The following is a 24237-nucleotide window of genomic DNA, read 5'->3' on the forward strand; positions in this document are numbered from 1 at the left end:
TCTGAATGCATTTCATATTATATACAAAACAAGGATCTAAAATTCATGGCTCTGTGTTACAATATACACATGTACTATGCATTGCCAAACATATAATAATGGCAAAATGTATAACAAAATGCATTGCAATTCCCTTGTCTGTGCATTAAACGATGAATAAGTGAATTAATTGCAATCAATTCCTTTCACTTGAATGCGTGAAATATATCCCATCATGCCCTCCTACAATTGCCATGACAACCAATACCATGGAGACCTAAAGCTATAGATTAAGACCTACAGACAAGACTGGTTACAGGTTCTGATTTTTTGCAATTCACACTCACCAAAGGAAGGACGGACTAGGAATACCATGGTGTATTTTAAACAATTAATATCTCCTAATATATTCATCACTTATCACCCAATCTGGACCAAATTATTCATTTGACAAAAAACATGGAATCAATATTGTATTTAAAAAAAATGTAGGCACTAAATTTTCATATTGTTTGAAACTGTCTTGATAAAGACATGATAGAATACGTTAATGAAATGAATGTAAGAAATCAATCAACAAAACCAATGCAGATTCAGATAACAAAACTCATTATGTTAAATAAGTGTCTGTGGCTCTTAACTACAAAATATCTTATGACTGAGATAAATATCTTATTTCTGTCTTTCAATCAAATAATGAACAGCTTTTTTAAATCTTTTGTTTGGGATTTTTGTTTTCTTCAGTTTAGAGCCACAGGAGTGTTGGGTCTGTGCGACGTCTGCTCGCCTACCTGATTCAGGGCGAACGCTGTGATGATGTCCTGTTCCTTGTGGATGATCTTCATTGGTTCCTTTAACTTCATACTGTTCTCCGATTCGGACTGACTCGTAGTCTCCTAGGGTAGATATTCATATTGATTTTTGTATGATATTTTCAATCTCTTAAGACTGTTGGAGTCAGTGCCACTGCTGGGTACAATCGGCACTTAATGAGCTCGCTCCCGACATCGCAAAGTGTTTGAATCACGCGATTGTGTGTACAGTACATAGAATTATACAGTCAAACATCACTATCTTGAACTCAATGGGAATGAGAAAAGACTTTGAAATATACAAGGGTTCGAGATATAGAGATTAAAATGCATAAAGAAAATGTAGTTGGAATTTCCAACTCATTTTGACATATCCATGGTATTTGAGACATCGATGTTCGAGATACTGAAGTTCAACTGTATATAAATGTACATACTTTACGTCAAGCAATTCAAGCATTTTGTGATATCAGGCACATCTTAACAGATACTTGAAGCAATACATGTAAGTTGACATTAATTGGAACTGAGGTACATACATTTTCCAAGTTAAAAATAAATGTATGCTATGCACCAACAAATGTTAGTAATATTTATCAGAACGTCTATTTTTCCATTCAGTAAAATCAACTTTTACAGGACATTTTATTGTGGATTTTGTTGTATACCTCCACCCCCAAAATTTCAACGTCGAGAAAATAAACAATTTATTTACATGTTTACTGGTCCAATGTAAAGAAAACCATCTCCATTAAATGACATCCCACGAAAAAATCAAAATGAAAATTGGCCAAAAGAACCAGCCATGAAAGAAAACAGTCCTCCACAAATCAAAATTCTATTGTGACAGTGTTCCTCTGATGTAATGATTTTAGTAACCTACCTAAACTATTAATTAAAACTGTATAAAACAAAAGCATGAGTTGGAACAGACACTCCCAATTACAATGTAGGTCAATAAATGCTATTTATTATTTTCCATGTTGTCACTGAATAAAAACATCCAATCAGTACAGAGTTTGACACCTACTTCTGTCACTGAATGAAAACATTCAATCAGTACAGAGTTTGACACCTATTTCTGTCACTGAATGAAAACATCCAATCAGTACAGAGTTTGACACCTACTTCCGTCACTGAATGTTAACATCCAATCAGCACAGAGTTTGACACTTACCTCTGATTGGTTGACTTTCTTCCTAAATATGTATCTGATGAACACTTCCTTCAGTGGTTCCTGTTTGATGAGATAAAACCAGAGCCTCTTGATGGGTAATGTGGAATGGGCATCTCTGTAAAAACAGGGTATAAAACATGTTGTCATCACATATACAGATAAAACATGTTGTCATCACACATACAGATAAAACATGTTGTCATCACACATACAGATAAAACATGTAGTTATCATACATACAGATAAAACATGTTGTTATCAGATACATGCCAGTCCATCATACTAATATCCTTTGAGATGATAAAATACATGTATATAACACATTGTAAACCAACTTTTATTCACAAAATAATTTGTTAGTCATTCATCAGTAGGGCACCTGTTCACAACGACTAATGAATAAAATGTATCACAAATATGGCCACAACTGCCTTTCATACATGCAAGATTATAGGATTTACGGGATTGGTCGCTGTACGTTGTCCCATTTTCTTACTGACGACCAGCTAGTGGGAGCCTGACAACCTTGTGCATATTTCTCACTCAAGATTAATCAAATTTACTCTTTTCCTTCTTATTTTGATTTTTGTATTTACTAAATCGTAAGATTAAACATAATTATGCAAAACCCATCATATAAAATTTTTGACTGTTGATTCATCATCTCTTTGTAAGGCTGTTAGTGTTAAATCTAGGATCTAGAGAGGGCACACATATCATGTGTTCAAAAGGGCACTTTTCGTCGCGGCAAGACAATTTCGGGGCACTTTCATTGTATCATACTATGATAGTAATAGAATGATCATTTAGCCTCTTTAAAACTTAATACCTGCTGCCTTTATTTTAAACTTTTCAATAAACCTTGTGAAATAAAGAACAATTGTTTATATTAACAAATATTTTTTAAAAATTTATAGAGAAAAAAGGGCATGGTGCAATTAAAAAGAGCATGGCGCTAGCCAAAAAGGGCTTGACGCGGCACCATGCTAGTTTGCTTTAGATTTACACTAGCTGTAACTCACATGAAGGGTGAATTAAAAATTTAAGAGAGCTCTTTGCGTAAGGCTTTAACTTGCATTAAGGGTGAATTATACAGATTTAAGAGAGCTCTTTGTGTAAGGTTGTAACTCACATGAAGGGTGAATTAGAAGAATTTAAGAGAGCTCTTTGCGTAAGGTTGTAGCTTGCATTAAGGGTGAATTATACAGATTTAAGAGAGCTCTTTGTGTAAAGTTGTAACTCACATGAAGGGTGAATTAGAAGAATTTAAGAGAGCTCTTTGCATAAGGCTGTAGCTTGCATTAAGGGTGAATTATACAGATTTAAGAGAGCTCTTTGTGTAAGGCTGTAACTCACATGAAGGGTGAATTAGAAGAATTTAAGAGAGCTCTTTGCATAAGGCTGTAGCTTGCATTAAGGGTGAATTATACAGATTTAAGAGAGCTCTTTGTGTAAGGCTGTAATTCACATGAAGGGTGAATTATACAGATTTAAGAGAGCTCTTTGTGTAAGGCTGTAACTTACATGAAGGGTGAATTAGAAGGATTTAAGAGAGCTCTGAACTTGGAATGTGGTTTTCCTGGAATTACGTCTATGTGAAGGTTAGCGATGAAATCATCAGGAGGTCCAGAAAACAGTTCCAGCTTTCCCTGTAGAATATGCATCCATTGTTCCAGAGTTTTTAACACAGCATGCATCAAAGGTGAACACACAGGCAGCTCTGAAAGGACATAAACAAGACTAAAAATAACTACACTCACTACAGTTGATTTCACATAGTGTGATCCGACTTTCTGGATCACAGCACAGTGGATTTTTGGATCTGTGTCACCATCCCCTGATGACATCACAATGTAACAGCTAATATTTGTGTTGGAGTTACATTATGAACACACAAAAAAACATTATTCATGGATAAAATACTTTACCGTCGTCTTTTTGTCAAATATTAAACATTATTTAATTCATAAATTACAACAACAGTCGCTTGATGCAAAAATTTGTTTCACGTCTTGTTGACAGGAATATGTGATCTGAACTTATCAAATAACTGACATGATCCAATTTAATACTGAAGTTATAAACATCTGTATGTGATCTGAACTTATCAAATAACTGACATGATCCAATTAAATACTGAAGTAATAAACATCTGTATGTGATCAGAACTTATCAAATAACTGACATGATCCAATTTAATACTGAAGTAATAAACATCTGTATGTGATCTGAACTTATCAAATAACTGACATGATCCAATTTAATACTGAAGTAATAAACATCTGTATGTGATCAGAACTTATCAAATAACTGACATGATCCAATTTAATACTGAAGTAATAAACATCTGTATGTGATCTGAACTTATCAAATAACTGACATGATCCAATTTAATACTGAAGTAATAAACATCTGTATGATGAAAGTATTCAGATTAAAATTTACAATTACTGGTATATCTATAATTATAATTTTGACATGAAACAGTGTTGATCAAAATGTCCATTCTATTCCATCCAAGACTAACACTGAATGAAGAACATTCCATACATGATTAACTTAACATGACACTGACAGTACTAGTCGATGATAGCCCATGATCCAAAACTGCATTTAAGGTAGTTCCACCCTCATTTGACTTATCAAAATTAATGGTTCAAAATGGAAAAACAGTATTGATTTCCACTTAATATTCGTTAATTTAATCAATAACCACACAAAACATGCGTGTTGCCAACTTCTTAAAGATGTCAGATATACTGAAATAAAAGTTTATATCAACATCAGAAAATCACATAATTATTCTAATTAAACAGCATGATAAAAATGTATAATTAATTTCAACAGTTTCCAAAAATTGCTACTTTATAATCATATATAAATTAATTGTGGATATCAAGTAAATAATTGTACATAATAAACATACAGTCACTAGAGAAGAGAAATACCAGCATAGGAGTTATTGCCCTTGACAACATTTTTGGAGAATATACAATCGATTATCGATAGAAAATAAAAACCATTTCAATTTTAAATAGTTTACCAGTTGCTGGTTTTTTTATATACACAGTGAATAAAATTCCTCCAAAAGATATACTTCTATCATGCATGAAGTTGAATGAAACAGAGATTCTGCAAAAGCCGATGATATTACACGAGGACGGAGCTACCTTAATATTAAATCATACATGTATATACAGGAAAACAGGCTTATAACAAACACATTTATAATGAATTCACACTTTACTGTACAGTGATATATTCATGTAGTCACTTAGGAGATGAAAATAATGGACATTCATTGGATATAAGGAAGTTTGGTTATAACGAACAACTGTTGTTTTCACTGGCTATGGAGGTTTGTTATAACCGTGTTTTACTGTATAATGAAGTTTGGTTAAAACAAACTGTGTTTAGCTGGCTTTGGAGGTTCGCTATAATCACGTTTTACTGTATAAAAAATAACACATACATGTACACATACAACATACTTCATCTTTTATCTACTGGGTGTTCAAGTACATGTACAAAGGCAAAAACAAGTTAGTACTGTACCAGGAAGATCTATTCCGACATGTGGAAGGAATGTGTTTAAGTTATGAAGCACCAGTTTGATGAGCGAGTATCGAAGGAGACTCCACGAGTACGATGTCGGGTCGGTGTGCTGCTGTACGGCTGACATGGCCCTATAAACAAACAAACAAGAAACATTCTCGCTTAATAATAATGTTTTACTGCGAGTGCATTCCCTAATATAATATTCCCATATCAAATGAAACAAATCTTCAGTTTCTGCATAAGCTTATAATTATAAAATACTACAAAATGTGCCAACATCACTTTAGTCCAGTCTAAGACCTTATAACTCTATGTAATAACTCAAATATCTGCTTTCCAACAAGTAATGTACAGCATATATGCATACATTCTCTCTCTCCTCTCTCTATCTCTCTGATACATGGGTACAGCCTGTTCTTCATGCATGTAACATGATGTAGTTTTGGAAAAATAGTCTATATCATAGTCTTCAAGGGACATGGACACGATTTTTCAAATTTTATATTTTCATTTTTATTGTTTGCAATGCTTAACTAAAGTATATTTAATGGTCCACCAAAATTTGAATATCAGTTGTTGAGTTACAAGTTAGATACAGCACTCTCAATTCTTTGTTAAGTAAACAAGGCTCGTGCCATGTTTTTGTTTACATATAGATTGCTTAATAGAAAATCGCATGTTTAAAACAAACTTAGATATGCTAAACACTAGAAACTATTTAATTATGTTGTAAATTTAAAAAGTCTGCATTAAACAAAACTTTTACCAGTATATTTAACCTATGTAAACAAAATCATGGCTCGGGCCTTGTTTACATAAAAAAGAATTGTGAGATCTGTATTTCCTATGTACCTCAACAACTGACCTTCAAATTTTTTGTGACCATCAGAAATACCTTAGTTAAGCATTCTAAACATTAAAAATGGAGAAAATAAAATTTGAAAATTTTCAGCTCAAATGGTATCCATGTCCCTTTAAAGGGACTGGTTCACGTTTTTCGAAAGAAATATTTTTCATTTTTTGATGTTAAAAATTAAAAATATAACTCATTTAATGTTGACAACCAAAATTTGGACCGTCTGAATGCAAGGATAAGAGTAATATCTTAGCTTTGATTCTGTGTTATGTAAACAAAGATTCGAGTCTTTTTATGTAAACAAACAAACCAGTGAAATGTTAATTTTGTAATTTAAAGCATCTTCATTTTGTACAATTGCTTAATTTAACTTTTAAATGACACATTTTACCTAAAGTATACTTGAAATGTGATATACATGTGTAGCTAATAAATTTGGATCAATGTCCATTCACTTTGAAAACTTAGTAAACAATAACACACATCAATCTTTGTTTTCAAAACAAATACTAAACTTTCTGTCGTGATGAATAACCTTAACTTTTTTGTGAAACCTTCTAAACATATTAGACTATATATTTTGATCATTTAAAGTGAAAAACAAAATTTGGGGGGGAAATTGTAAATCAGTCCCTTTAAAGGAGGATAAATCAATATCTTTCTGCTGGTAAACCATTACTTAAATTCTATTTAATACTATCTACTTGTACATCACAGAATCCCAGCTACCATCCCCTTAAAATAAAAGACAACACCGCAACAAAAATTCTTGATTGAAGAAAAACTGAGAGATACAAAACATTCTCTCACCTCCCTCTCTCTCTCTCTCCATCTCTTTTTCTCTCTATCCTCTCTCTCTCCCCTTCTTTCCCTCCCTCTCTCCACCTCCCTCTCTTTCTCCCCCTCCCTCTCTCCTTTCTCCACCTCCCTCTCTCCTTTCTCCACCTCCCTATCTCCTTTCTCCACCTCCCTCTCTCCTTTCTCCACCTTCCCCTCTCCTTTCTCCACCTCCCTCTCTCCTTTCTCCTCCTCCCTCTCTCTCTACTTACAGAGAGCTAGGTTTGGACTCATACTCTGAATCATCATCTGAATCCTCGTCAGAAGACAATGAATCTTCGGAGTCGTATACAAATGTCCCCTCAGCTGGGTTGGCAAAGGGCTGAAATGTGATTCAATGTACATATGAACACACACTGTACCTGGTGCACTACTTCACCTCCCAGTCCAAAACAGAAAATTACATAAAATCTGTCATCAAAAACACTGCAGGAAATGACATCAGAAACACTGCCGCAGGTGACATAAAAAACATTGCCGCAAGTGACATAAAAAACACTGCTGAAGTGACAGGATGCACATAATGTTCGTATTCCAAGAGATGACGGTGTTTTGTTCACCGATCACTGTCCTTCGTAGATAAGCAACCACAGCAATAATCAATATCAAATGAACATCACTCTCAAGAGGAGGCGATGTTAAAGCATCACAATACCTTTAACTAAACATTAATTACTTAAGTTACCTTCTAACTGAATGCACTCATTGGCTTACCTTTGTCATAAAGAATGTGACCATACTAAGCTCTGGAGGTATGAAGGTTTCCTTGACGGGTTTCTCTTTGGCTAGGGAGGTAGCCCCTCCCCCTTTACCGCCGCCCATCACCTTCTTCACCAGCCTCAGTCTTTGTTTGTCCACTTCATCTGTACTTCCTGATAGCAAAAGACATCAAACCTCACTGACAAAAGACATTATACCTCACTGACAAAAGACATATCTCACTGACAATGGACATGATATCTCACTGACAATGGACATGATATCTCACTGACAAAAAACATATCTCACTGACAAAAGACATATCTCACTGACAATGGACATGATATCTCACTGACAATGGACATGATATCTCACTGACAAAAGACATATCTCACTGACAATGGACATGATATCTCACTGACAATGGACATTATATCTCACTGACAAAAGACATTATATCTCACTGACAATGGACATGATATCTCACTGACAATGGACATGATATCTCACTGACAAAAAACATATCTCACTGACAAGACATATCTCACTGACAATGGACATTATATCTCACTGACAAAGATATTATATCTCACTGATAATGGACATTATGTCTCACTGACAAAAAACATATCTCACTGACAAAAGATATTATATCTCACTGACAATGGACATCATATCTCACTGACAATGGACATCATATCTCACTGACAAAAGATATTATATCTCACTGATAATGGACATTATGTCTCACTGACAATGGAGCTGTTCAAATGCATTCTGTACAAAGTGCAGAGTGTACCGGAACACATAAACCATTACTTCTAATTGAGAAACATCTGTTGCTTCTTCAGATTTACATGTTCAACCATTCTAGATGTATACAAAATCCATTCAAGTTAATACCTACATTTATCAAAAACTCATCCCCGAACACTTCATATATAATATTGTAATACAACTGTATCAAATTTGAAGAAAAAAAAGACTAACACATTATCATATACGTGACAGATGTAAATAAAGAAATGTCCTCACTCATGGGCACAGGGGGGTCGGAAACCTTAAGGATCGTTTTAGCTCCTCCTCCAAACAAAGCACACCACATCTGTTGTACAAATCGGTGGGCAATGAGTCGGTACAGCATGTTGCAGTCGTACGTTGCCATGGCAGTGACTAGTAAACTGATGTACACTGCCACTAACGTTTCACACAAAAGAATATGAAGTTTGGGAGCATCATCGTCCTTTTCTCTGGCCAACATTGCACGTAGTCCCTGAACACCTGCAAAACAATTTTTTTTCTTGGATTACAATCTTTTACAATATTCTTGATAAACCTTTTTGTAAGTTTCAAATCAGAAGAATGAAAGTTGATAATTGAATAACCAAACCTGGCCACGATGCGGGAGAAGTGTTGATTTCATCCCCCACACTGGATTTACGTCTGTATCTCTGAACACCTGCCATCAGGTGACCTGCCTGAGCGCTGGTAAAATTATGACTGAAACATTACAGTGGAAGTGAAAAAGTTTACAAATGAAAACAAAATATAATTTGTAGAAACAAGATGCAAATACAAAAAGCATTTATATGTAAACCCCCCCCCCCCCCCCCCTTACCTAGTGAAACCTTCCAAAAAGGCATCCGAAGTTTCATTGAGAGATACCACAAAGCTATCGCAGTCACACAAACACTGATACACACAGGCAGACAGAGCAAAGCTGAGATCACGCATCGTGCCCACAGTGTTCATGGAGCTACCAATTCCAGGGGGCACTGTCATCTCTATCACAGAGTGTAGGAGATCTTGGGTCACGCACTGGATGTGCTTGATAGGATCTGCCACTACTGTCTTGGAGCTCGCAATGCTGGCAGACAGAAGGGGCAGAGTGGTAGGGAATGGCAAGGGAGATAACAACTGCTGCTGTGGTTTCTCTTGTTGGACTTCCTGAAATTAAAGAAAAACACAATTTTTTTCAAAATGGATCCAAATTTTACAAAGACACCCTTCCAATATCTCGTATTCTAAAATTAGAGAAAATAATTATCTAATATATACAATCTATGCATTCTGCATCATGACTTTTAACATTGCATAGTGTATAGTGAACAGAAATATAATTAGAAGCAATGATTCTATCAAATTGAACAAGTATATGTACAAATTAAACCAAAAAAAAAGAAGACAAAAAAAGAGAGAATTTGTAACAGATGCTTTTAAACATACAGCATGTACAATGCATTATCCACATTTTGATATAGATCTGTATATTGAGATAAAGAGTTGGAGGTCATTTTGCATATTACTCCAAATGGTATTGATAGGAGGTAATGGCATTACAGATTTTCTTGCAATACACTAGAATAGATAAGTACATGAACAGCTGTGAGAAGCAGTGTTACACATGAGATACCAAATCAAAAATGATTACTACAGGATAAGATGATTTAATTTGATATAAGTGTGCAATTTACCCAAACGAACGAGAACTGTAATATAAATTACGCATTACAAAATTGGTATATTTCTCTTGAAACCCGGCAATATATATTGTTACAACCCATGAGTATACCATATATATTATATTATACGACTAGTTTTATTTGTACGTTGTAAAATATTGAATAGGAGGACATTCAAATATTCCCAAAACACATGTCACTTGCAATGGCGTCACTAACTCATGACATATTATCATAACAATAACAGTACACAGAAAGGAATACACAAACTATAATACAACAGCTCTATCTAACAGTACAATCTAATCAAAATCAGATCTTCTCTAACCATTGCACAATCTAATTAAAATCAGATCTTCTCTAACCATTACACAGTCTAATTAAAATCAAATCTTCTCTAACCATTGCACAATCTAATTAAAATCAAATCTTCTCCAACCATTGCACAATCTAATTAAAATCAGATCTTCTCCAACCGTTACACAACCTAATTAAAATCAGACCTTCTTTAACCGTTACACAACCTAATTAAAATCAGATCTTCTCCAACCGTTACACAACCTAATTAAAATCAGACCTTCTTTAACTGTTACACAACCTAATTAAAATCAGACCTTCTTTAACTGTTACACAACCTAATTAAAATCAGATCTTCTCCAACCGTTACACAACCTAATTAAAATCAGATCTTCTCCAACCGTTACACAACCTAATTAAAATCAAATCTTCTCTAACCATTACACAATCTAATTAAAATCAAATCTTCTCTAACCATTACACACTCTAATTAAAATCAGATCTTCTCTAACCATTGCACAATCTAATTAAAATCATATCTTCTCTAACTGTTACACAATCTAATTAAAATCAGATCTTCTCTAACCATTGCACAATCTAATTAAAATCAGATCTTCTCTAACTGTTACACAATCTAATCCAGTGTAAAGGTTAGAGAAGGTCGGATTTTAATTAGACTGTGTAACAGTTAGAGAAGGTCGGATTTTAATTAGACTGTAACGGTTAGAGAAGATCTGATTTTGATTAGAGTGTCTCACAATATAGCATGTCAATTCTTGCCTGTAATAATAGCAGCAGCTCCATCTGTACAGAGGCGAGTCCTCCCCCACCTGACCCCTGAAGCATGCAGTAGCTGGCCAGAGTCCGCAGTAACTGGTGGTGCATCTTCAGCCACTGTTTTCTCCTGGACATGCGCTCTAGTTTGGCCTCAAAGTCCATCTTTTCAGCTAAAATGACCTCATGGAGGGTCGGTTTGATGGAAGCCCCTGATGCATCGGACCGCATTGACATTGACCTGTTGAACTTTTTCTGGGAGACGTCTAGTAGTGAGCTGCTCTCCTCAAGCGTAGATTCCGGTATACTAGCATTGCTCTCAGCTAGAAAGGAAAATATACAGTTAAAAAACATTCAATGCAAAATAGTCTTTGGAACATATTTTGGAATATGATTAATTAAACTGTAAAACTGATCTCTCTACACATAACTCTCTAAATTTGCATTTTTTGGTTTCAATGTGCACAGATTCAGTTAAAATGATTTGCATAAGCAGTAGCAAAATAATTGTACATACTCACAAACCACTCGTACAACTATGACTAAATGTGTTGATTTACGTTTAACTTATTGAATTTACAAATTCTCATGTTTATATTAATTTTGTCACTTCTATTAGTTTGGAAGTGAAAAAGCTTTTCTCATTCTTCCTTAGAATTTAGAATAAAATGAAAATTTCAAAACTGACACATATGTACAATCTACTGTGCTATTAGTAAAAGCAAAACAAGAAAGCATTTAAAGATCTCATCATATAAGTACTTGGGGACTTTTCGAAATTAGGAAACCATCCATTTATGTCCAACTTTGATCTTTAGCATCAGATTTAAGGTTGTACACTCGCAGCATACAATCTTATCTCCACTGCTGTTTACTATTTTCACTGATGATTCAGTGAAATTAACGCTGATGATTCAGAGAAATTAACGCTGATGATTCAGTGAAATTAACGCTGATGATTCAGTGAAATTAACGCTGATGATTCAGTGAAATTCACACCGATGATTCAGAGAAATTATACAATGACGATTCGGTGAAATTATACAATGATGATTCAGTGAAATTAACGCTGATGCTTCAGTGAAATTCACGCTGATGCTTCAGTGAAATGAACACTGCTGAGAAATAATATGATCTGCATCCTAATGTACTACAGAAACAGAAGACCTGCATTTAAAAGGAAGCAAGAAAAGAATTCATGTAGTCAGAACATATAAATCGGAAATCAGATTCCACAAATACAAACTTTACAAGTCAGTACACACTTTTTCACCGGGTATTGTTGGATACTTTCAGAGAGTAGTCAATCTTCTCAGAGGTTTTATTTTAAAGACTATTTACTATTTATTTTTTACTATTCATGTCAGTAAGTTTTCCACCAGGAGTAGAGAATAACAACTTCCTGAAGCCCTGAGAATCATCGTCAGATCTACCCTGGTCCTTCACGAGTTATCGATCCCAGCCATATTGGGAACTGTGGTTTCAATCATTCTAAAGAGCGTCCCATTTTGTACGATTTCTTTGGCAAGTACATTCATGGCACATACCTCCTTTGTTCTATACTCTTGACATATAAAACTGTTTTACGTTAACCATTTCATTTTGAAATTTTCGTCATCCACGAAAATAACATAAGTTGGATACAACAAATAAAGGTGAGAATAACAGAATTTATGTACACCTAGGACACAGCAACACAAAGTGTCTCATCACAAGACAATATACACACCTAGGACACAGCAACACAAAGTGTCTCATCACAGGACAATATACACACCTAGGACACAGCAACACAAAGTGTCTCATCACAGGACAATATACACACCTAGAACATAGCAACACAAAGTGTCTCATCCCAGGACAATATACACACCTAGCACACAGCAACACAAAGTGTCTCATCACAGGACAATATACAAACCTAGGACACAGCAACACAAAGTGTCTCATCACAGGACAATATACAAACCTAGCACACAGCAACACAAAGTGTCTCATCACAGGACAATATACACACCTAGAACATAGCAACACAAAGTGTCTCATCCCAGGACAATATACACACCTATAATACAGCAACACAAAGTGTCTCATCACAGGACAATATACACACCTAGGACACAGCAACACAAAGTGTCTCATCACAGGACAATATACACACCTAGTACACAGCAACACAAAGTGTCTCATCACAGGACAATATACACACCTAGAACATAGCAACACAAAGTGTCTCATCACAGGACAATATACACACCTAGGACACAGCAACACAAAGTGTCTCATCCCAGGACAATATACACACCAAGGACACAGCAACACAAAGTGTCTCATCACAGGACAATATACAAACCTAGCACACAGCAACACAAAGTGTCTCATCACAGGACAATATACACACCTAGGACACAGCAACACAAAGTGTCTCATCACAGGACAATTAAAACACACATCAAACGACCATAAAGCCATTCAAACTCGAAACCAATAGGCTCTCAATATAAGTAAGTAAACTCACAGGTACCTGAAGTATGCAGAGCGTGTATAGATCTTATGTAATACCCACCCTCCCTCTACCCAATGAAAAAATAAATATAGAACCAATAATTTATCCAAAATATGGTATTTCCCAACCAATCACCTTCATAATTCATTCTGAATAGTTAGTTTCTACTTTATGCAAACTTTTGAGATGACCACTTGACGTGAAATATACTAATACAAATATTGGTTAGAGAGGGGGGTATTAGATGAAATCTATACAAGCTATCCACACTTCAGGTAATCATGCTTGTGAGGAAACTAAGTACTAATCTTTATTTAAAGGTGGAAAATAATACCGTACACAAGAATCATGATCTCAAAAGCTCTTGAACGTAAGACAGTAGACCTCAAAGCCATAAGTGCATGACTAATTACATGTACTATAAAGAAAGACTAAGAAATCTCTATCTACATGTATACAGGTATACATGGGGGTTAAAGGTTAAAAGTGTTTGCGTCAAGAAATATTTGCTGTTGAGTTTACAACTAAACTTTTTATATCACAATTATGACTGGTTTGTGATTACAAATACTCAAGAGAAAGCGGTGCTTGCAAATCTCGCTAATTTTTCTCGCACACAAATAAAAGGTTTACAGCATTAATACATAGAGGAGTTCTTATGTAAATATACAGTCAAAAGTTTTTTGCACAGGATTATTTACATCAAAAGTTTAATGAGAATGCTTGACATGCAAAGAATAATCATGCAGACACCACCAGCTGCTAGAAAAGCCAAGCCGCTAGCTGTATAATGGTGTTCCATACCGCTCAGCTCAAGATAAGACGCTGGATCGATGCCGTCTAACGGGGAACAACAATACTATATTAGTAGTGGTAAACCTCCTTATTCATTTCATCAAGCAACATTCAAAGCAAAATAATAAATAATTCAATTAAATACATAAAACCAATATCAAAATGCAAGTCTTAAAAGGACGGATTCACGATTTTCCCCAAAATTTTGTTTTTCACGTTAAACTTATTAATTTGATGTGTCAATCAAGATCTACTGTTTAATGTGTTTAAAGGGTTTCACAAAAAATGAAGGTTATATACATCATGACAGTTCATTAATTTAATAAAGAGTTTATTATTTGTTGTGTAAACAAAGATTGAGGTATGGTATAATTCATTTATTGTTTACCAAGTTTTAATTTTATGTCTGGTTTGTACCAAGTTGTATAACAATAGTACCTTGCTGCTAAAATATTCCCTCTCTAATCATTTACACAAAATTGGTCTTAGGAACCATATCTGTTATTTACATGACGAAAACAGATTTACTAGTCAAAAATAGCCTTTTTATATAACCTTTTCCATTTCTCCCACCATTGCATGCAATGAGAAAGACAAATAACACTTGTTCAAACTTGAATTTATATTTCAACATTAATCAAACTGGATTTAAAATAGTCAAATTTTGTTTTGGAATACACTACCTTCAAAAGTTGTGAAGTTTTGCTCTTGTTGATTGTCGATCGGGATTTCGACACCCTCACCGTAGTTACACAGATACTGCAATACTTCTACCTCTCTCTCCAACCAAATGTACAGCTGAAACCTACAGAATGTCAAAGCAAAAACCAGATGTACAGCTGAAACCTACAGAATGTCAAAGCAAAAACCAGATGTACAACTGAAACCTACAGAATGTCAAAGCAAAAACCAGATATACAGCTGAAACCTACAGAATGTCAAAGCAAAAACCAGATGTACCTGTACAACTGAAACCTACAGAATGTCAAAGCAAAAACCAGATGTACCTGTACAACTGACACCTACAGAATGTCAAAGCAAAAACCAGATGTACAACTGAAACCTACAGAATGTCAAAGCAAAAACCAGATATACAGCTGAAAACCTACAGAATGTCAAAGCAAATTTCACTTCCGACTAAGTCCATGTATTAGGCAATACTAACAACATTTTGACTCTATGTATGATTCACAAGCTGACTTGACAAGTTGAGAATTCAAATTTTCATATAGATGTATTGACTTTCTTGTATTAAAAAAATGACAATATTTGAGTGACAAAATTTTTGTCAAATCTGTCCAAAGTACGACAGCAAAATCTCAATAATCAATGAGTATGTAAAGTTTCAATGTAATAAAATATGAAAGCTGTAAAAGTTTGAATACTGCTACGTACATGTGTAAGAATGTAAATGAACAAGTTTTACAAAAAGAAAATCTGTGAAATTAAATTACACATCCTTAATAAACATCCAAGCAATGTACAAAGTTTGAATAATATTGACTTCTCAAAAACTATTGTATCATAGTTACAGATTTCACAAACTAGTTTCAATGAAAGTTACTCGGGGTGAATAAACTGAGCTCAATGGACTATAGAGCCACACTCACTGGCAACAAACAAATGTTCTGACAACTTAAATCAATCTCACCTCAGCTGCCCACCATCCACTTCAAAACCAGTAGCTAGGGTCCTCATTTCCTCCATTAAAACCTTCAGACAAGCAATGAACTTGTACTGCTGAGCGAAAATATCAATCTGATTTCTGTGACTAGACTTTTGGTCAGGAGTCATTTCAGCAGAACCGTTGGGCAAAGCATCATCCACAACAATATTTGGAATTTTCTGCAGTTTACCCTTCTGAGTGGGCTTACTTGGAACTTCATCCCCGTGGCTTTCTGTTTCACTCTCAAGATCACTTTCACCAGAACTCAGCGTGAATTTGGGTTCCTCCTCCAAGTCAAATCTTGACACTTGGGCTCCCCAGTCCAATGTATTACTGGTGTCTTTGTTTCCATTGGTAAGAGGCTTCGACCAATCAAATGCGTCCGCTGTCTCACCATTCACCATTCCATTCACTGAAGGGCTGCCCCAGTCATACTCTGCACTCGAGTCCTTATTTTTAATTCTGTCTTCTGCCACCAAAGTCCCTGTGCTAATATTTTGAGACAGTGGTTTTACACTTTCACTCTTCTCTTCATTGTCACTTTCAATGTCTTCCTCCGATATAATATTTGGAAGTTTGGACAATACTTCCAGTGCCAAAAGCGGGCAGCCATTTGTATAATGAGTATGGGCGGTCCTGAAAAACAATCGCCGTTCCATCGGTGTGACCTTGTCAATGAACATTAAAGAGTCTTGTTCTTCAATAATTGTCTGTTGACGAGTGAAACCTGGAATGACACCTTTCCTCTGAGCCAATGGAGCAGCAGATGTTATTTTGTGCCTGAGAATGAGAGGATGTGTTCTCAAGTAATTGTAGAAATTAAAAACACTAGGTATTGCACTTCGTCCTCCAAGATCCTGGTCATCCAAGCTTAGCTTGGTCTTCATAGAATTTGATAACAGTAAGGTTTTTAATGATTTTCGGTACTCTTTGAAATTCCACCATGCCATGCTTCTAAGAAATGGATCTGAGGTCAAGTTTGATGTCAGTGAAGCAGTTTTTGAGTCCTGCTCCTCATATCCAAGAATGTGTTTATGAAGAACTTGTTTGGCACTTTCAGGCATCATTGTTTCTCCATCGAACAATCGACATACAACCAAAGCTAGCTGGATGTCCTTTAAGTTATTCATACAAACCTGCAAAGAAGGTCATTAAAAATGATAAAAATACATGTACTTAACAGCACCTCATGGTATTTCTAAGCAGGTTTAATGCTCAAATACCCATGTATAGGGCAATTTTGTCGTAAAAAATATGTTGTGAATTTTTCTAAAAAAGCAAGTAATTCAAAAATCTGGCACTTTAAATTTTTACGGATTATTAATTGTGTGAATGAAATTTTCAGGATTTTATGTTGGGAGAACTTTTTGTTATAAGCCAATAATAATAATAATAATAATGATTGGTTTTATATAGCACCTTTTCCAGCGTATGCTGCTCAAAGCGCTTTACAATAATCAATGTACATTATTACCCCGACAGACCTTATATCAATCAGAACTTTCTCAGCCTCCTAGGAAGCATACAGTGCAAGCTGCCATTACAAGCACTAGAGCACTAACATTCTAACAATATCTTTCACTGTCTATAGCCAGGTACCCCTTTTACACTTGAGTGGAGTGAGGAAATTCATGTAAAGTGCCTTTCCCAAGGACACAACGTCAGCCCTGCCGCGGCCAGGACTCGAACCCACGACCTTTCGGTCGAGAGTCTGATGGCCTAACCACTCGGCCACCGACGCCAATGTGCCAAAATTATTACTTAATGTACATTATTAGGAACAAACAAATGTACCTCGCATTGAAATGCATCAATCTACAATCTAAAACTTAAATACTATACACATACTTTCATTATAATAATTTTAATTACGTGACCAGAACAACAGTATGTTTAACCCTATGTCTTGTGGGGGAAATTCCCACTTGTCGTAAATTTCTCTTTGACCTCTGCCTGCTTGGTATGATTTCAACCACGCACTGTTAATATCACAAGCAAATCTTTTGAATCCTCCTGTTTCAATCCTGTGATGTTAATATGTACTAAAATCCATACCTTTACGGCATCATGTAGGGAACATGTCACAACCCAGTACATGTAATTCTAATATATAGTTACTAAAAACCAAACCTTTATGGCATCATGTAGGGAACAAGTCACAACCCAGTAATTTTAAATTATATACTGTAGAAGTGGTTATTTACATTGAGGGGTTAAGTACACATTTTTCTATTTATATCAAATATTTATAACTATATGCATCGGGGAAATTTACGTGTAAACGTACATTAGTGTAAATTTCCCCCCACGCTTAAATAACCACTATTACAGTAGTTCCTACAAACCAAACCTTTACAGTATCATGTAGGAATTCTGATATATAGTTACTGAGAAACGTATCCCTACATCAGTGAGAAGGGCACCTGTCACAACCCAGTAATTTTGATATGTGGTTACTAAGAATCGTATCCCTACAGCAGTGAGAAGGGCACCTGTCACAACCCAGTAATTCTAATTCTAATAAATGTACCTCCACAGCATCGTGTAAGGACCCTGCCAGTAAAAAGAATGCAGCAGCATGGTCGAATCTCTGCTTGCCTAGCAGATCAAATGCGTTCTTCAGGGCTGCCTTCCTCCACCTCTCAACTGAGAAGTCGTTTTTGAAGAAATCCATCATACGCTTGTTATCTATAGACCTGTACAATAAAATTTAACTTTAGGTACATATAGGTATACTGTCATGTGCTTATTTCACAAACTCAGTACAGAAGCATCAAATTTTGTTAGCAATATTTTGGTATTCAGATTCAGTTTTGCAAATGAACTTCAGACTTAGTGGATTACCTTTAATAGAAGAATTCAACACAAAAGTATCTACCTGTACAACCCCCAACAGAATAATTTACAGAATTCAGTACATCATAATATTCTACCTGTACAACCACCACAGAATAATTTACAGAATTCTGTACATCATAATATTCTACCTGTACAACCACCACAGAATAATTTACAGAATTCAGTACATCATAATATTCTACCTGTACAACCCCCAACAGAATAATTTACAGAATTCAGTACATCATAATATTCTACCTGTACAACCCCCAACAGAATAATTTACAGAATTCTGTACATCATAATATTCTACCTGTACAACCCCCAACAGAATAATTTACAGAATTCAGTACATCATAATATTCTACCTGTACAACCCCCAACAGAATAATTTACAGAATTCAGTACATCATAATATTCTACCTGTACAACCCCCAACAGAATAATTTACAGAATTCTGTACATCATAATATTCTACCTGTCCAACCCCCACAGAATGATTTACAGAATTCTGTACATCATAATATTCTACCTGTACAACCCCCATAAAATAATTTACAGAATTCAGTACATCATAATATTCTACCTGTACAACCCCCACAGAACGTTTTTCCTTTTCATGGCCAGGTAAAATAAAGCTGCATCCATGGGATCCTTTCTCCTTTGAAACGCTGACTTTGCTACCTGAAATTACATATTAATTACATATTGCCTCTAATTACTGCCCTTCTAGTGGTGTTTTTCCCAGTACTATGGGGATGGGGCCAGGGTCCTTAGAGTTGGTTTTCAACATGAATTAGCAGTTATATGAGAAGCAATATCAATTACCATTATTTGTGTCTTTGAACTTCTTTTACAAATACCATTGTTGGTAACAAATCAAGAATAATGATGGTATGACTTATCTAATAATTTATCGTGGTATGAACTATCTAAATCCAACATGGATGATCAATCTGCTTAAACATGCAATAAACAAAATGATTTCAATCTTACGCTTAGTCTGTATTTCTTTGGGAAAACTGCTGCTACATTTTGGGAATATGTACATGTAGGTAAATTTTGGATGAATGGGGCCAAATTCAAACCCCAAATTGGCCCAAAAATCCCCTGCTTAACAAAAATTAATCTCTACCCAGAGTTATTGTTCCTTACACTCACTTACACCTCTGTAAACGTCTCGAGGGTTTTACAAGATTTTTGTAAAATGGCACGTATGCTCAAATAAAGTATGGTTTTGACTTCAGTTACAAAAATATACGTAAATAAATAAATATTGAGCAAATGGCAAGTCTTCTTGTGACACAAGAAGCATTGATTTGGGTTGAAACGTAGATATTGGGTAGTTCTATTGCACCAGGCCTCGATAGGTACATGAAGAATATATAGTAATGGAAAAAAATATACAAATAGTTGCTTGTCCTACATTTTCCAGATATTTTATAAAATAGTTCTTAGTTTTATTAGCCGTAAAAAAAAAAAAGTGGATTTACATGTGGAATAACATTGCTTATTTTGAGACGTTAACAGAGGTGTAAGTGAGAGTAAGGAACGACAACTCTGGGTAGAGATTGCCTGCTTACCTGTGCATACACTGTACACATACATGTACAAATAAACAATTTATAGAAACACACTGTACACTTGCACTATACACATGCACATACACTGTAATAATAATAATAACCGTGTTTTACTGTACTCAGTTATATGTCAGGCAGTGTCAGATTAAGGTATAAATTATGACAAATACCTACGACAATTAAACAAACCTTTTCAATGGTTCTCTTCAGGATATTGATGTTGTTGACCCACCATCCAGCCCCAAACTGTCTCAGTTCTTCCCAAGTCGGCTCCCCTTTCTGCATACTAGGAATGTGGGACAGCAACTCCTTATCACGAAAACAGAATAAAGTCATGTCTTGCCATCATTGGCAGTACTTCCAGGTAAAGGCTGGAATATTTCAACCAAAAATTTTTTTTAACTCTTTACATGCAAATTTAGACTCTCCAGTAATTTTCATTCCTATCGACTTCTTTTACAATGAATAAAAAATTCAGAAATAGAAAGAAGTTTCAATGTATGCAATTTAAGTTTGATGTCCATGCATGTCATTTCAAAACTGTTTAAACAAGAGGTACTGTGAGCAATGCTCACTAAGAATACCCCCCGCTTACCCCAATCTCCCAAAGGGTGTTGGTAATAGGTATAAACTACCTCTTTTCTGAGTGTAAAAAACAAATGGCATGACAAACTGAACCATATTGCTACTTCGATGTCCAGTGCGCTTGACCTTTGACCTTTTGACCCCAAAATCGATAGGGAACATCTTCATCCCATGGGTAGTCCATAAGTATGATATGGTGACGGTAGGTGGAAAGGATAACGCTTTAGAGCCCGGAAACCATATTGCTACTTCGATGTCCAGTGCGCTTGACCTTTGACCCCAAAATTGATAGGGAACATCTTCACCCCATGGGTAGTCCATATGTATGATATGGTGACGGTAGGTGGAAAGGATAACGCTTTAGAGCCCGGAAACCATATTGCTACTTCGATGTCCAGTGCGCTTGACCTTTGGACCCCAAAATCGATAGGGAACATCTTCATCCCATGGGTAGTCCATATGTATGATATGGTGATGGTAGGTGGAAAGGATAATGCTTTAGAGCCCGGAAACCATTGCGTCTACAGACGGACGGACGGACGGAGAGACAGACGGACAACCCGATTCCAGTATATCCCCCCCATAACTTGTTGCGGGGGGTATATTAACTGTACATACAATGTATATGCATGCCTTCTACATACTGTTCATTCCTTATTTTATGTGAGTACTTGATATCGCAAAAATGACTTGTAGATGATAATTAGTGAGAACATGAATTCGCAAGTGGACTGTTTGTACATGTATTTCAACAATATAAAAATAAATGTGAGTAATTTCATTTCACGAGTGGTGCTTCTCACTAAATTACACTATAACAAATTCCTTGCGTATATCTAGGAATCTACAGTATTGATGATTACTCCTTTCTTATAAAGTTTCAGAACCAATCACTGCTGTTATCATTTTTACCTCTGTAGACTCGGAGTGGAAGGCCCAAACGAGATTGAATGATTTCAGTCCCACTTTCTGCAGTGCTGCCCTCTGTCTTGGTTGCAGTGTCCTCACGAGGTAGATATGGTTCTTCATCGCCAGCAAAAACCTTAATCCACAGTCGTCGATTGTCTCCGTGGATTCCTTCAACATGTCTCCAGTGCTACCAGCTGAGAAAGACAGGAGACAAGAATTTTATTTCAATGTACGGAACATAAGAGTGTCTAAATTACTGTGAAATCTTTTATTTTCATGAGGTCTTGCGGTTTAAGAAATATAAACATTTGAGAGGTCTTGATTTCGTGTTTGAAGAGCTGCTATTCTTTACTGTAGTTCAGTCTCTCTTGTTTGCAGAGGATTAAGATTTCTGGCTGTACCCATACCAAAAAGATTATCCCCATGAAAATTAATGATTTTACATTACTATATAACTTTATAAACATGTTTGGAAATCTAAAATGAAATATAGCATTATTATCATAACCCAAATTAAAAATTGACTAAAATCTGTTTTAAAACACATGTACATGCAGTACTTTATTTCAAATATACATTCTTTCAAAATACATTAAGAAACCTCAAAAAAAAGATTACATGATAATCGTCGAGAAATGCAAAGAAAAACGATTCATACCTCCTGTCTTTTCCACCTCAAACTTGTCAGTAAAGTCGATTTTGTTATTGGCCACTGTGTCAGCAATAGCCAGGAGGTACATCTGATCCACGCTGGTCAAGCCTGGGAGTTGTGTATGTGTCAGGTGCTTCATCAGAATGCGACTGTGATTGGGGGTGAACTCGTTTGGATGAGATGGACTACTCCCTGAAGTGGACTGAACCCTGCCTCGACCAGACATGTTGCTATCGGCCGAGGTACCCAAAACATTGGTATCCAGCTCCTCCTCCATGGCAACACCGGACGAGAAGAGGTCACTGTAGTCCTGATTCGCTGTAGCTGTCCCGGGGGCAGTACTGGTCATGTGGTCATTTCTGGCTACTGTGACCTGTTCATCTGCAGCTAAAAGAGCATACATTGGTAGAGGTGGAATGAACGAGATTTCTTTGTACTCCAGCTGAGGTTCTTCATGCAGTAGCGGGACCTCATTTGGACTTTTTGGACTTGCTCCACTCACTGAGAGAGTCCGACTTCTTCCGTGGTTCCATTTTAGGTCGTCTGTGTCCATTTCCTCCGATATATTAATCGCAGGAATTTCACCATTACATATGCATCGCACTAAATGGGCCAGGATTGCTTTCACTCTTCTGACTTTACCAAAGTTCAATAACTCCATCATTTCTTTCGGGTGATACTGCGGAAGACACGGATTTGCCTCCCTTACTGCTTCAAAGAGTCCAAAGTCATGAATGGCAGTCAAGCTAGTCAAACTATCACTCTTTGTTTTATTCAAGTTAGATTTCATCCCATTCACCTCAGAGCTTTTCTTGGACATAGTATTTAAATGTTTGAAATTTGGTAGAGAGTAGGAAGGTTTGAAAGAGGTGGTAGATTTCATGCTGGCCAAAGTTTCAATGTTGAAGCAGGAGGACTGTGGGTTCTGAAGACACTTGGAATCCTCTGTGCTGCCATGATCTGTGTTGCAATGTGTACTTCTCCACTGAGAATACACATGCATTTCATTGTCCATTCCCACCACCAGGATCCCAGCTCTCACCCACGATATATGCATTGGTAAGGGAGGTAATCCATCTGCGGTGCATAACTCTACAGATCGTAGCAACATCCATCGAATATCTTCCGGGGAATCATCCATTATCATGACAGATTTTGCCTTCTGAAGCCTCCCTCTAGACTTTGGCGCCTCAGCCTTCCCCTCGCCTAAATGCAAATTCAGAGTTCCACGGCTGAGGTTCTGACCTCCACC

The 24237-nt window shown here is 36.0% G+C and overlaps 1 protein-coding gene across 2 annotated transcripts in view; it reads right to left on the bottom strand.

The window, feature by feature from the left end:
• LOC125649336 (dmX-like protein 2) overlaps positions 1 to 24237 on the bottom strand; it is a 71308-nt gene that overhangs the window by 11896 nt on the left and 35175 nt on the right. For both annotated transcript variants that reach the window (XM_056165547.1, XM_056165546.1), the window contains 19 exons: positions 22992 to 24237; positions 22337 to 22527; positions 21029 to 21148; positions 19843 to 19940; positions 18949 to 19114; positions 16404 to 17554; positions 15436 to 15557; positions 14762 to 14797; positions 11458 to 11774; positions 10393 to 10407; positions 9537 to 9865; positions 9309 to 9418; positions 8954 to 9199; positions 7934 to 8091; positions 7432 to 7541; positions 5524 to 5654; positions 3493 to 3688; positions 1969 to 2083; positions 771 to 875 (listed from right to left, as the gene is read on the bottom strand). The exon at positions 22992 to 24237 is cut by the window's right edge and continues 437 nt beyond it. In XM_056165547.1, the coding sequence (XP_056021522.1) occupies positions 771 to 875; positions 1969 to 2083; positions 3493 to 3688; positions 5524 to 5654; positions 7432 to 7541; positions 7934 to 8091; positions 8954 to 9199; positions 9309 to 9418; positions 9537 to 9865; positions 10393 to 10407; positions 11458 to 11774; positions 14762 to 14797; positions 15436 to 15557; positions 16404 to 17554; positions 18949 to 19114; positions 19843 to 19940; positions 21029 to 21148; positions 22337 to 22527; positions 22992 to 24237 (4962 nt within the window). The remainder of the gene's footprint in view (positions 1 to 770; positions 876 to 1968; positions 2084 to 3492; positions 3689 to 5523; positions 5655 to 7431; positions 7542 to 7933; positions 8092 to 8953; positions 9200 to 9308; positions 9419 to 9536; positions 9866 to 10392; positions 10408 to 11457; positions 11775 to 14761; positions 14798 to 15435; positions 15558 to 16403; positions 17555 to 18948; positions 19115 to 19842; positions 19941 to 21028; positions 21149 to 22336; positions 22528 to 22991) is intronic.

Source organism: Ostrea edulis, chromosome 5 (assembly GCF_947568905.1).
Source record: "Ostrea edulis chromosome 5, xbOstEdul1.1, whole genome shotgun sequence".
NCBI classification, from domain to species: domain Eukaryota; kingdom Metazoa; phylum Mollusca; class Bivalvia; order Ostreida; family Ostreidae; genus Ostrea; species Ostrea edulis.